At 39.2% G+C, this 15118-nt stretch overlaps 1 protein-coding gene across 5 annotated transcripts in view; it reads right to left on the reverse strand.

Moving 5' to 3' along the window:
• Cntn5 (contactin 5) overlaps window positions 1–15118 on the reverse strand; it is a 1232986-nt gene that overhangs the window by 20572 nt on the left and 1197296 nt on the right. For all 5 annotated transcript variants that reach the window (XM_021171282.3, XM_029481828.2, XM_029481826.2 and 2 more), the window contains one exon: window positions 12999–13108. In XM_021171282.3, the coding sequence (XP_021026941.1) occupies window positions 12999–13108 (110 nt within the window). The remainder of the gene's footprint in view (window positions 1–12998; window positions 13109–15118) is intronic.

The raw sequence follows: 15118 nt of genomic DNA on the forward strand, positions 1-15118 counted from the left end.
GAGAACATTGCTACCACAGCAGATGAATTTGTTTTACTTGGCAAAGGCCAGCTTGCCTCAGTTTAGTTTGTCTCCAGCTTCCTAATCTTTTGATGTTAGTATTAAGTATATTGTTAAATTGGCTCTTCACACTTGATGGGCTGGCAGGCAGTGTGATTAAATTACATGCATAATAGTTGCTTTGTGCCCAGGTAATTTATCATAAAGGACACAATTTAATGAATCAAATAAGATAAATAAACAATGGTTAGTTAAGGTTTCAATATTTATGAGGCAATAGTGATTAGTGGATATGAAGTAGGAAGTTGGAAATGTGACAGGAATACCAATGGTGTCACTTTCTGAATCAATTCATGTTTATCCTTTTGAAATGCTCCTTTTACTATCTAAGAAGCAGTGAGAAGGGTTGACTGTACATAAAGTTGAATTTGTTCCTGATCTGTGTATTTCAGCACAGGCATTAGCTTTCTTCCATTCTTTACCATCTTTATTGAATTTTATTTAGAAAAATTCTTTTTATCTTATTTTTTATTCTATTTATTTACTTTGTGTATGTATATGTGTGTGTGTGTGTGTAGGTATCTGGCTGTGTGTGTGTGTGTATGTAGGTGTCTGGCTGCATGTGTGTGTGTATACATATGTATGTATATGTGGCTGTCTGTGTGTGTGTATATGGGTGTGCACTCATGTTCTGTGGCCCACATGTGACAGTCAAAGAACAACTTGAAGGAGCCCATTCTCTCCTTCCACCATGTGGATTCTGAGAAACAAACTCAAGACATGAGGCTTGATAGCATACACTTTTACCTATTGAGTCCCTGGCTTTCTTTACTAAATTTTAGAAAGATCCCAGTGAATAAGAAAATTCTGGAAGTATTTTATTATTTTTACTACCGTACTTTTCTATGCCCTGTGAGATGATATACACGCATAAGAGGCTTTAATGAAGGAAAAATTTTGACCTGAATGTTAATGTTTTAGTTAGAAAGTACTCATCTTGAAATATTTATGCACTTAATACTCTGCAATGCTATGATGCTTTGAGTGCCATCTTTGACTTTTATTTATTGGTAAAAGATCAAAAGTGGGAATCAGCAACACTGAGGCACATGAAAATGACCATTTTATACCAACTATGCTGGACACAAAAGGAGAGGAATGGCAGCTGTGGGCATTGATCACTGAGGACACAAACAAAGCAAATGAACAGTCAACATCCAATCCTGGCCAAGCTTTATAATTTTTGAAAGGTACCTGATTAAGCTTAATCAAAGTGGGTAGAAGGGAGGAGGAAGGAGGGAGAAAGTAGGGAGATAAAGGTTTTCACTGAAATTAAGTGACTTTGCAGGTCTGAGGATTATTCCATAGATGCCCACATGAGTAGAGCCGTCATGGGAACTCTGTCCCAGATGAGAACCAACAACCCTTCACCAACAGGCTAAATTAGCTGAAGCCGTTCAGCATTTAGCTGGAGTTGCAATAGGTGTGGCCTGGTATGGACTGTTTTGCCTGAGGGATCTCCTTCCTCTCTAGTCCCAAAGACTCTAGTGAGAAAACTTTGGGAAGCCCTACCAGCTGGGGGCATACACAGGAAGGTGGCTGTAGAAAAAGGAGCTTGGAACAGAAGGTGCATTCAAAAGTGAAAGACTAAGAAACAATAAGAACCCAAAAGTGAGTTCAGTTCGGCTGACATCCTGTGCAGATCCGGTAAACAGCCCTTTTATAGGGAGGGGCGTGGGCCCCTGGGAAAGAGAATGGTAGAAGCCAGTTATGCTTCGAGAAAGCCACATCAGGTTTCTGTCTTGAGCATGCTACTTTTGAATTTCCTGAAGCTAAAAATATCTGCTGGGGTAAAGAAACAGCCTAGTGAAGAGGTCATCCACAGAGTGGGAGAGAACCTTTGCTAGATATCCACCTGACAGGATTAATAAGAGTCAAAGAAACAAATGGCCCAATCAAAAGTGGGACCTGAGACCTGAACAGAGAGTTCTTAGAAAAAGATATAAAAATGGCTAAAAAGCATCTTTAAAAAAATGTTCGGTGCCCCGAGTAAATTAAAACACCTTTTTTTTTTTTCATCGTATTCCAGTCAGAATATCAAAGTTGAACAAAACAACCTACAACAAATGCTGGAGTGATTTGTTGTAAGGCCCAGTGAACAATGTTGGCAGAAATGTAAACTGCCACAGCCACTCTGGAAATCAGGGTGGTGATTTCTCAAAGAACTAAAAATAAATTTACCATACGACCCAGTTATACTTCTCCTTGGCAGGTGCCCAAAGGAATCTACATCCTGCTCCAGAGATTGCTGGTATACCATGATGTTCACAATAGCCAGGAACTGGAGACAACCTAACTACTCTTTGACAGACAAATGGATAATGGAAGTAGGCTCTGTGTATACTATGGAAGGTGGGTATGTTCGTCAACTCAGGGGTCCTCAGGAAGCAGAAAGCTAGTATTCTAAAAATACTTGTATTTCACAATTGTTTCCTGTATAATTTGTAAAGACTTATTATCTGTGTGTATATGTGCACATGTATGAACAGACAAATGTATGGAGGCCAGAGAGTGCATCGGGCAGCCTCAGCCATCATGCTTCACTTCCTCATTTGAGGCAGTTTCTCTCGAATTTATGTCTCAAGTTCTCTTGGCTTGGCTAGAAGCCAGCATGCCCCAGCAGTCTTTTTGTTTCTGCCCACCTTGGACCTGGGGGTTTACAAGCACGTAAGAGATGTGTTGATTGGTACATGGCTGATGGATATGAATGCTAAAGCTTACACAATTGTTTTTAACCACTGAGCCATCTCTCCACCTCCCTGCTTAGTGTATTATGTTTGATGAAACAAACAAAATAATGGCTAAGGTTCCTGTAGAAATAACAGAATTAAATAGAGTCTGGTAGCAAAAGTCTGTGCTTCCAGTACTTGTGGAAGCCAAGAGGATCAGAATTTCAACGTCATCTTTGGCTAAATTGCAAGACAGCTTGCATTAAAAAAAGATCCTGTCTCAAAAACAAACAAAGAAATACATAGTGTTATGTCTAAGAAGAGATTTGCAAATCCTTTTGTTACTTATTAGACAAGAATTCCAGGCACATAATGGACCTCGGGTAAAGAATTTCCTCTATGTAGCCCTCCACGTAGCACAGGTGAAATAAACCCACCGAAAAATAAGATTCACTATTGACTGCTTTCTAAAATAATTCAGTGGAATGTCTTTCAATAGGATCAGGACAGGTTAGGGAAAGAAACCTGTACACATGTAGCAGATGTGCAGCTTGGTCTTTATGTGGGTTCCAAACAACTGGAATTGGGGCTATCCAAAACTTTCTTGCCTGAATGTGGGATTTGTTCTTTTAACTGGACTTCCTTGTCTGGCCTCAGTGAGAGAGGAAATACCTAGCCTTACAGAGACTTGAAGTGCCAGGGTGGATGGATTTCCAGGTGTGGTCACCTGCTCAGCAGAGATGTGGAGGAGAGATGGGGGAAGGATTGAGGGAGGGGTAACTGGGAGGGCGTCAGTGAGGATAAAAGTAAATAAGTGAAAAAAAATCAATTAAATTTTTAAAAAGAAGCTGAAATACTATTTCAAGGTTTTTTGTTTACTGATTTTGAAAAGAAAAGGTTTTGTTTTGCTGCACAACCTATGAAAATACCCAAAGAAAGAAACCTAACAATAATGGCATGAAAACCATTAGGTTTATATTGGGAGCCACAGAAGTTCAGCAAAGAAGAATTGGCATCTTCTCATGGTCTAGTTTTTTGCATTCTTATTTTTACATAGTTGTAATAAAAAGCACAGAGAATCTGCAAAATAAAGACCATATGGAAAAGGAAAATAGCCTTTGTCTTAGCCCTTGGCAAAGGGTTCTTTCCCATTAGCTTATATCTGCAGCTCCACTTTTATTTCCTCTCCTGTAGACAAATGGAGAGCAATCTGCCTACCATAGTTATTGTCAGACAGCACCAAGGTCCATTTGTTTTCATCTTCTGCTCTAATGATTAGGGTCCAGATCATAAAATAAACAGCAATCAGGTTGCCTCTCCCCTTAAGAAATCTCTACCACAACTGATTTTATAAAGCACAACACAATTGGTATCTTTTGAGGCAATCAATAAGCTGAAATGGCTTTAGTGACAAGTCTGAAATGAACTGCTAAGTGGCAGATTCCCTGGGAGCTTAAAAGTGAGCACATATAAGTGCTGCACAAAGCCCATGAGTAGGGTTGCTGGAGCAGCGATTTAGAGACCAGTGTTAAATGGGACAGATTGCCTCATCTTCTGCTTTCCTTTCATAAGTATCAAGTTCAGAACTGAAACTAAGGTACTCAGCATCCATTTCCCTACCAAGAACTGGCAGTATTGCTTGCTTACTATTAAAATGATTCTCTCTCTCTCTCTCTCTGTATATATATATATATATATATATATATATATATATATATATATATATATATATACACACACAAACACACACACACATACACACAGAGTTAAACATTTCTTACAATTGGGAGGAGTAAAAATAGATACCATAATTTAATCTTGGCAATCATCTTTTCTGTTCTAGCAAGCAAACTGACCTTTTTTATTTAGGAAAACAGAGGGTATTTTAGGAACAGAAGTATGTGCTCCTGCATAGAGAAATGTAAACTTAGGGAGTGCACTGCCATAGATTTATTGTTACTGTGTCTTGAAGATTAACATGATATAGAATCCTAGGATAATTATAGACATGGAAATTCTATTGTTACTGTGGGTTTTGTTCATATTGATTCCCATAAACTTCCCCAGCATTAGACTGTGTTCTTTGAGGTGGGGAGTGTGAGGACCTGTCTCTGTACCCGACTTTAATAAAGGGATAGAAGAAGCAAGCAGCTCAGACTGCATTTCCTTCATTCCTGAAAACTTTCTTCCAGGTCTAGGGAGATCTGACAGAGGGGATGTGACTTGGTCTGATCTCTTATTCTGTTTTCCTGCCAGGACGACATCTGCTTTGAATTTGCAGGCTCAAAAATTCCTGATATGCTCTTGTAAGTGTGAGGGACACCACTCTAGGATTCAGGGATTACCATTCAGTGGACATTTGAATGCTGGCGAATTCATAAATTCAAGAAAGAATCTAATAAAGTATTTGCACGGGCCAGAGACAGCCATGGTAGTCCAGATGGGAAGGTCATGCTTATTCATGAATCAGAGTTGTTCAGTGATACAGCCCATTTCCAAGTCTCAATCAAACTACATCTCACAAGCTGAAAATCTCAACATATCTCTATGATCGTGTTTTCTAAATGTAGTCTTTAGAACCATACCATTTCAAACAAGTTGAAAGGAACCAAATTTTTCACATAAGTTATTCTATAAAATCATCAAACAATTGTAAAGGTTTTATAAAGTACTAGATAGTGTGTGCATTTGGGATTTTAGAGGGTGTGAGTCTTCTTCATTGTGAGATGCAAAGGTTAGTATAATTTAGAGTCTTGTTGAAAGCTCAGTGGATTTTTTTTTATCTAGCCTAATCATGATGACTACAAATGTCCATGAATGGATCTAAAATGCACAGAAAGAGATGATTTTGCTAGAGTGACCTCAAGTCTCTTACTTGAAGAAAGTTTCCTGGAAGACTAGGAACTTGCTCTGGTACAACCTTGTTTATCCATCTTGTGCTCTCTCTCTCTCTCTCTCTCTCTCTCTCTCTCTCTCTCTCTCTCTCTCTCTCTCTCTCCCTCCCTCCCTCCCTCCTTCCCTCCCTCTCTCCTTCCTTCCTTGTTTGCTTTCTTCCATTCACAATTTCTCTTTCCTCCTTCTCTTCTTTCTTCTAAGCTAGCCTGGTACTCACTATGAAGACCAGGATACCCTTAGAGGGATTAGTTAATTTAATAACAAAAAAACAATGATTTTAATTAGGATCACACAGTTAATATATTTAAAAGAGGTGGGTTAATTATGAATAGAAATTAGCTCAAGTCAAAATGCTTGCTCTATTATTTCTTAAACCATTTAAGATGTAATGGCAGATTCCTCCTCACACAAAACATATATATGAGCAGTGTATTGACAGATGGTTTCAGGGAAACTTAGAGTGATACCTTTATTGATACTCTGTACAGCTGCATCAGAGGAAAAATGTCAAAATCAGGCAAATTGTGAATGAAGTTACCTGGCATGAGAATCAAGACCTCACTTTATGCCTTAACCAGGAACTAAAATACAAAATCCAAACCAAAACCAAAGAAAGTGCAAATCACCTCACTTGCCAGACTTGGACTTGATTTATTTTTTGTTTTGTTTTGTATTTGTGATGGATTGAATAGGAATGCCACCCTCCCCATAGACTCATGTGTTTGAATGCTTGGTCTATGAAGAGTGATACTATAGGAGGTTGCCTTATTAAAGGAAGTATGTCACTGTGGAGGCAGGCTTTGAGGTCTCCTAAGCTCCAGAACCACCCAGTGTGGAGCATAGACTCCTGCTGCTGCCTATGATGAGGATGTAGAATTATTGGCTCCTTCAAAATCATGTCTGCCTGCACACTGTCATGCATCCCACCATAATAGTGGACTAAACTGCTAAATTAAATATTTTCCTTTATGAGAATTGCCATAGTCATGGTTCTCTTTATAGTCAATGGAAACCCTAACTAAGACAAAAGTTGGTACCAGAAGCTGGGGTATTCCTATGATAGACCTAACCATGCTTTTGTTTGGAGGAATGTGAATTTTAGAACTTTTGATTATGAAAACAGTCCAATGCTTTATGTGGGGCTTAATAAACCATACTAGTAGGAATATGGAAGACAGTGGTGCTGAGGGTGATTTGAACTGTGAGAGCCTGGCTCAAGAAGTTTCAGGGAAGAAGAATTTTAGCATATTGCTAAGAGATTGTTTTTGTGCTATTTTGGTGAAGAATATGACTGATTTTTGCTCTTGTCTGAAAAGTCTACCTGAGTCTAAGGTGAAAAGATTTAGATTAATGCATTTGCAAAGAAAATATGAAAACAGCCTAATATAGACTCTGTCCTTTGGTTTATTGTCCTTTGGAAATGGAGGAAGCTGCACAAGAAAACACATACACACACACACACACACACACAGAAAATAGTATGGTTCAGTGCTTAAAGGGGCACCAGGAAGTGAAATGGAACTAAATCCTAAGTTCAAGAGGATAAACAGATTAGACCTATTAAATGAAATTAAGGAAGCGGTGACCTTGGAGCAAGATCCTCCCCAGCTAAGCATCCATCTTGTGAAAGGAATTAAAGAAAAGCTTAGTCAAAGGTGTGGTACTACATGCCTTTAATCAGGAGACAGGGGCATTCAAATCTCTGAGTTCAAAGCCAGCAAGCTTAGGCAGTACAGGAAAATATGGTGAAGGCATATTTGAATGAGGGGCCATGTTTCAGGTACAGTAAGCAAGTAGAACTTGGCAGCTTTGGCCCAATGGTCTAGCCTTAGAGTTAAGGATAGAAGAAAGGGGATATAGAATCTCCCATGACTAGAAAAGCTGTTGAGCTCAGGTATGTAGCATGGTTGTTCCTGTATGGAGGCCCATAGAAGCTGGCATGGGAAAGGGATTATGGGATCTTTCTCTGTGACTGAGGAAAGCTGCTGAGGCCAGGTATGTGACCCAGAGGTGCAGAGAGGCTATTGTATGAAGCTGTGAAAGGCTTCTGTGTGAAGCTGTGAAGGTGAAGCCTGGGTTACTGTGGAAACCCCATGAGTTTTAAAATGCCAGAGCTATGGGGTACCTGCTGAGATAATCTGCTACTAGGGAGTGGAACCAGCCCAAAAGAAAGAAGTGTGTTCAAGTCACCAAAGCTGAAAGGAGAATTTTGATGTCAGACCTGGAGATACAGTGTTTAGAGTTGCTTATGTGGTTTGCAGTCCTTCTTTGGCCCAGTATTTCTCACTCTGCTCCCTTTCCTATGTTTTGTAATGGTAATGTATATCCTATGCCAAGGTATATTGAAAATATGGGACCTGATTTTGGCTTTATAGGGGATTACAGTTATGAGATTACATGAATCTCAGAAGAGACTTTGAACTTTTAAATAAAAATAAAATGTGATAGATATGGAGTTTTGAAGTTAGGCTAAATGCATTTTGCATTATGTTATGGCTACAAGCTTAGGAGGGCCAGGGAGTGAATTTGGTGGGATACCTTCATTGACTCATGTGATTAAATGCTTGCCTCATGAGGAGTGACACTACTTGTAGGTGTGAGTATGTATGTCACTGTGGGGGCTGGCTTTGAGGTCTCTTATGCTCAAGCTCTGCCCATTGTGGAACACAGTCTTCTGCTGCTATCTGTGGATCAAGATGCAGAACTCTTAGTTCCTTCTCTAACACCATGTTTGCCTGCACTCTGCCATGCTTCCTGTCATGATGATAATGGACTAAACCAATGAAACTATAAGCCAGTCCCAAATACATGCCTTCATTTATAAGAGCTTACATGGTTATAGTGCTTCCTCACAGCATTGGAAACCATAACTGAGTTCTTACTCTGACTGTGAGCTCACAATATTCCATCTTCTCCCCTTCAGTGCTAGTTTGGGGTACAGAAAGAGCCACCATGAATGGGGAGAATGTGAGCTTTACAAGAGTCCCTACCTTTGTATATTTTACTTTCTGGTTTAGTATCAATACTGCTCCTGTGCATAGTGGGAAACTCCATAAATATTTGTTGAGTAAGTAACTAAATAATGAATGAGACCAGAAAAGTCATCCAGAATGTGAGACCAGTGATGTCTGAGGTCAAAATTTAACTCTCAATTTGGGATTGCAATTTGAGTTAGGTGGCAGCTAGGTTCAGGAGCATTTACAATCTGGGTCACAGAGTTAGGGAGACAGGGACTCGTGATAGTGCCTTGGCTGAGGACGTGGGAAAGGTTATCAGACCTTATTGGTCTCATGATACTATAATTTCTTCATGATCTCTGCTATGAGTAGCCTTCCTCAATTACTTATGAAGGAGGGGAAAGAGGAGCTACAAAGGTTGTTTTGTTTTGTTTTGTTTCCTCTGTCAAATTGATCTCCCTTACCAACTTCCTTGCTGGCCCTGTCTCTTTGGTGAAATTTTATAAAGTCTGAGCACAAAGTCCTCCTCTTTGCCTTTCCCCTCTTCTAGCCTTAAGATATTCCCTTCAGATGTTTTGACTTAATCACATGGCTTTCAGTGACACTTCTATGCCTTTAGTCCTGATCTCTTGATTAGACTACAAACCTACTGCAAAGTGAGCAACATCCTTCTAACAGAAATCCAAGCTTAATTCCAACAAAATAGAACTTGTGGTTTCCTTCCTACAAATCTGTTGTGTTCTTTTCCCCCCTTTTTGGGAAAATGGCACAATTTACTAACTTGGAAACACAGAAGTAGTTGTTTTCTCTCTTGTCAACAGACTCTGGTAGCTCTCCTCTAAAACCCTCCACTTTGCATCACTTTGAAGGGCCTCTGTATAATCACCACCAGAATGGGTGCCTCAGGACAGTAATCCCCTAATGCTTTTCATGGCCTGTCTCCCCTTCCTTTTCCTTTTTTTTTTTTTTTTTTTTTGGTTTTTCGAGACAGGGTTTCTCTGTGTAGCCCTGGCTGTCCTGGCACTCACTTTGTAGACCAGGCTGGCCTCGAACTCAGAAATCCGCCTGCCTCTGCCTCCCGAGTGCTGGGATTAAAGGCGTGCGCCACCACGCCCGGCTTTTTTTTTTTTTTTTTTTTCCCCTTCCTTTTCCACTCACATAAAAGTGCCAGCTATTATTAAAAATGTGAGTCTGACATTGTATTTTCCTTGCTTACCGACTTTTCTCATTGCTGCAATGAAATGTCCAAGAGAGGAAGCATTAAGGAAGGGAGGTTTATTTAGGCTCAGGGCTGGAGGCTATATCTGCCACTATGGGGGAAGTATGGAGGTAGGAGTGTGAGGCTGCAGCTCACATTGCATCTACAAGGGTGCAGGGCAAGATGAGTGTGGGCCTGCTGACCACTTACATCTTTTCCTGTAGTGTTGAAGCCGAGGCCATGGAAAGGTATAGCTTCCGTTCCTAGTGGGTCCTCTTTGCACACTCCCACCCAGAGGACACACTCAGAGTTCTGTTTTCTTAGAGATTCTGAATCTAGGTAAGTGGACAGGAGGACTTCCTCCCCTGTGGAAAACACTCTGGTAACCTCGGCATCTGGAGAAGAAGCTGGGCTCTGCACACATGGAACTAGACCTGCACTGCTGGGTAAAAGCCAGGCTGCTTAAGAGCATACAGATGCCAGAGCCCAGATTCTACTCCACTTCTACTTCTATGCATGCCATTTCCATGGATAATCCTTCCTCTGAACTGTACCATATATACATACATATATATATATATATATATATATATATATATATATATATATACAATCATATTCTTTCTCTTCTTCCAACTCTCTGAGATCCTCCCACTATGCCTACACAACCAATTTCACATTTTCTCTCTCTCAACCCCTGAAACACAAACAGAAAAGAAAATCAATACAAAGAAAAAAAATTCAATGAGACAAAAAAATACCAACTCAAAACAAAAAGTGCACATAAAAACCCATAGACCATTTTTTGTTGGTCTACACTTTAGTATGGAGAAAACATATTTCCCCTCTCCTCAAATGTACCAGCTACAAATAACTTCCTGGTTAGGGGTGGGAATTTGAATTCACTTGTTCTTCTTTGTGCTGGGATTGTAACTGTCTCATTTATTGGTCATTTGTTTATATAATCTTTAGATTGGTCTTCCTCCATTATAGTATAGCACTCATAAACCTAAGCTGTCATGTCTTCTCACTAAAACAATCGGAGGAGTCACCAAATACACTGTCATTGACATTTCTAGAACAGTTCTAGTAACTTGGAATTTTACATACTGTAGGCAAAATTTGAACTGTGGCTAGAAAAGGAGGTCATAAGACTAATACAGATACATACAGATTAAAACCAATCTTACTGATTTTACTAATAAAGACTCGTGTTTCAAATTCCTGTTTTGTTAACATGATCAGAATTCTAGCATTAGCAAACAAAAAGCTAGAGTATAGCAGGGTCAGAATAGAGGTATTGGAGAAAAGATGAAATATGTGTCAAGTTTCTTCATCAGGATTAAGATAGAAAGAATACAGAAAAGAAAGGGAACCTGTTCATACTCTTCTTATGTCACAGTTAGTGTTCAGCTGACTTGTGACTATCCAGAAATGATATAGAAGAAATCAAAGTCACGGACAAATATGTTTTACTTAAAATTAATGCCATAATTTGTCATTGTTTATTTAATTTCTGATTTTTTTCTAGAAAATATGTACTTTATTTTCTAGTTAATAAGATGCTGCAGTTGTTTCTGTAACAAAATCTGTTTTTCTATTTTTCTGTTTACATGCATGTATGATACACTCACTAGCCTTATGTAAACTAGACAGAAGCTAGGATCATCAGAGAGGAGGGCACCTCAGTTGAGAAAATTAATCCACAAAGTAAAGCTATTCACAAGCATGGAGGGCATTTTCTTAATTAGCAATATATGGGAAAGAGCCAAGACCATTATGGGTAGTGCCACCACTGGGCCTAGGTTCTATAAGAAAGAAGGCTGAGTGAGCCAGAAAGCAACCAATGACCTCCATTCTTCTCTCACCCCATACACTAAGGCAGCAATTTTCATTGAAACAAGAGCTTTCAGATTCATCTTTCTCAGCTTGCTCTGTGGTCTCCCATCTCTGCCTTTTGGGTTGGTCTCCATAGCCACTCAGCATTGACATAGATTATGGGGATGTATTCCTCATGGATTGGTTGTAAGTATTTTAACCATGGAGTCATCTTCCCAGCCCATACTTCATTATTTTTAAACTTTATTTGATATTGTTTAACAGAATCAATGCTACTGTGCTTATGGAACCTCTCCTGTTTAAAATTTCACAATTTGTGTTAATTTAGTATAAAAGTACAACCATTGTGTTGATCCTACCAGAATCTGTCTCATCTTTATCAGCTTGTAATTGCTGAGAACATTCCATTTCCTGGCTGTGAAAACTTGCCACTCTGACAGAGACAGACTGTACTCTGTGCCCTGATATGTCTGTGTCACATATAATCCTCACTTTCAGCCTTGACCAGCAAGATACTGCCTTCTCCCAAGATGCTGTTCATCTCTGCCACACTCATAGAGATCTGGCATTTCAGCTTTCTGTGATTTTTTTTTTTATTGTGGGAATGGGAGTCTCCCTGTTTCTCAGGGCTAGCCTGCTGAGTAGATGTGTCCCACTGTATTTTGTTTGGACTTCTTTTGAAATGTCCAACAGCATTTGGGTCAATGGAACATTCTTGACCTCTTAAAATTTCTCTTTAGGCTCCTGAATTTCTTCAGTGTTTCCCACACCGTGTGTTCGGTAAGACCCTTCTCTTTCATTGAACTCCAGTTTATAGGATACCACAGGGTTTAATTCTGTGCATGTGTAAGCTAAAGATGAATTGATGTCACTGAATTGATTTGGCATACTTAAGGTGATAAGGGTGTCACGTCTGTCTTAAAATAGTAAAAATAAGTAAATATCCATCCACAGTTTCTGGGTTTGTTTAAAACTCTATTTCATTTCCTTCTCTATTTTTATTCAGTAGTGTCGAGACTACACTGGCTACAGACAATAAGCCAACTATTGAAAAGCAAAAATGTTTGTTGGGACAGTGGTCCTTTCTTTTCTGTTGTTTGTTCCTTTGTTTTTGAGACATGGTTTCTCTGTGTAGCCCTGACTATCCTGGAACTCACTCTGTAGACCAGGCTGGCCCCAAATTCAGAAATTCGTCTGCCTCTGCCTCCCAAGTTCTGGGATTAAAGGCATGTGCCACCACTGCCCAACTAGTGGTTCTTTCTTAACACAGAGCAGAGTTTCAAAGGAATTTGATTGTATTGAAATATCATTGAATCATCTGTTTAGCAGGACACAGTGCCAGCAAAACCGAAGGCCTATTTTCAATAATTCTATTCATACCTCAAACCCCTGTGGTCTTCCAAGACTCTCCTTAACATGTTTCCATACAACAAAAATCTCTGACACTGACACACTGGTTGCTGTGACGTCAATGGGAGCAGCTGTGGGTTCTGTAGGAAGAAAAGTAGAAAGTGATAAGCCATGATAAACTCAAGGTTTCACTGCCAAGCACTGCTTCATCATCTCTCAGCTGTCATGCCTTTCTGACTGATGTTTGCATAATGTGAAGTTGTGAAAAAACATGATATAAGAAGGTGAGCTGTTTCGATTTCTGGGTCAATTTACATTCGAGTCTTACCCATAGCCAGTGACAAATCTAGAATGTCGAGTCTTTTATCATTGAGTCAGGGAGGGCAATTGCTAGAAAAGTGAATGGTTTGACTTAAGCCGTCTGGCACAGAAGTCCAGTCTATCAACAAAGACAGTCAGGTGGGATTGATGGGTTTATTTATTGTTTGTTTGTTTAATTGCTTTTGGCTTAGTTATTAAAACAACCTAGCTGTCCAATCACAGAAAGATGGAGAACATGGCATATATTCATTTTATATATGAGAGAGCACTGTTGCTGTCTTCAGACCCACCAGAAGAGGGAATCAGAACCCATTACAGATGGTTGGGAGCCACCATGTGGTTGTTGGGAATTGAACACAGGACCTCTAGAAGAAGAGTCAGTGCTCTTAACTCCTGAGCCATCTCTCCAGCCCCAAGGCATTTATTTATGATGTAGTATTTTTCAGTTTTAGAGAAATTATGTCATTGTCAATAAAATAGTTACAACTGGAGATGATCCTATAAAGTTAAATAAATTGACCTCAGAAAGTCAAATATCATTTTTTCCTCATTTGTGTGTTCTGAACTCATGAAAACATGAGGTTATATTTATACTGATGCAATGAAATTGAAGCAAAACTCTTTGGGAGTTTTATAATGGAGACTGATGGGAAAGAGAGAAGAAGGAGAAATGGAGAAAGACACAGAAAGTCAGATATGGGGAGATGTTCAAAGTACATATACTTGCAGGAAGGTGACCTGATATTACACTGCATAGTGAAACAAATGCTGCATGTGCTTTGCCTTAAAACAAACAAACAAACAAACAAAACCCCCACAAACTGTACTCATCGCTGATTATATAATGTGCCCATGTTACCTGATTGTATTTGTGGTTTCCCTGTTTCCATGTCAGAGTTAAACATTTAACCATAATACCAACCCTCCCTACTGGTATTTATCTACCTTGTGGCAAATTGTTTTGCTGCCTTTTAATTCTAATTTTCTCATCTGTAGTATGGCAATAAGAAAAGCATTATCAAAGCCAGGATGGATGAAACACACTTGTGGTTCCTATACTACTGAGGGTGAGACAGGAGGGTCATATGTTCAAAGCCAGTCTGTTCTACATAGTGACCACAAGACCATCCAAGGACTCATAGTAAGAGCCTGGTTCAAAATATAAAATCAGCAAACAAAGAAGTATAAAATCATATACTTTAAGATTTACTCCTACTTGGAATAATGCACCTTGAATGTTTAGTGTTAAAGTTAGCAAAATTCATTCACAAAGTATGATGGTAATACTATATTTATGTTATGTAGTCAAAGAGGGAGTCTAAACTTTATTAGATGTTTTTGCCACAAAACTCCATTTCCATGATAATGGAAGAAATGTGTTATATATCCTGATATTTTAAAGGCATCCATTGCCTTTTGTGGCAGGTGCAGGCTGAGTAGAAAGTCCCTGAACATTTCTTAGCTGCTGCTCAAAGCCACCTCTCCATTTGTTTCCATGCTCAGTGACCTTCCACACCATTTTTTTATAATACACAATGTCTGACTGACATCCATCAAGAAGTGCATTTTCTTTGACACCATATGCTATATGAGCAAGGAAATATTTCTAGCTTTGACATGGCTGAATCATAAATACTATCACAAACACATGTTAACTGAAATGGAAGTATGAAGGTCACAGATTAGGTCTAACAGTTCTGTACAGATTATTATATTTAAAAACATCCTATGCTATAAAAATTGGAAAGACTTTTGTAGTAACTTCAAAATAATCTCCACCCCCTGACCCGTGCTACTGACCCCAGTTTCAGAAAACCATAGGACAAAGA

This window comes from Mus caroli, unplaced genomic scaffold, assembly GCF_978045245.1.
Source record: "Mus caroli unplaced genomic scaffold, Mus_caroli_1 scaffold_11, whole genome shotgun sequence".
Taxonomy (NCBI): domain Eukaryota; kingdom Metazoa; phylum Chordata; class Mammalia; order Rodentia; family Muridae; genus Mus; species Mus caroli.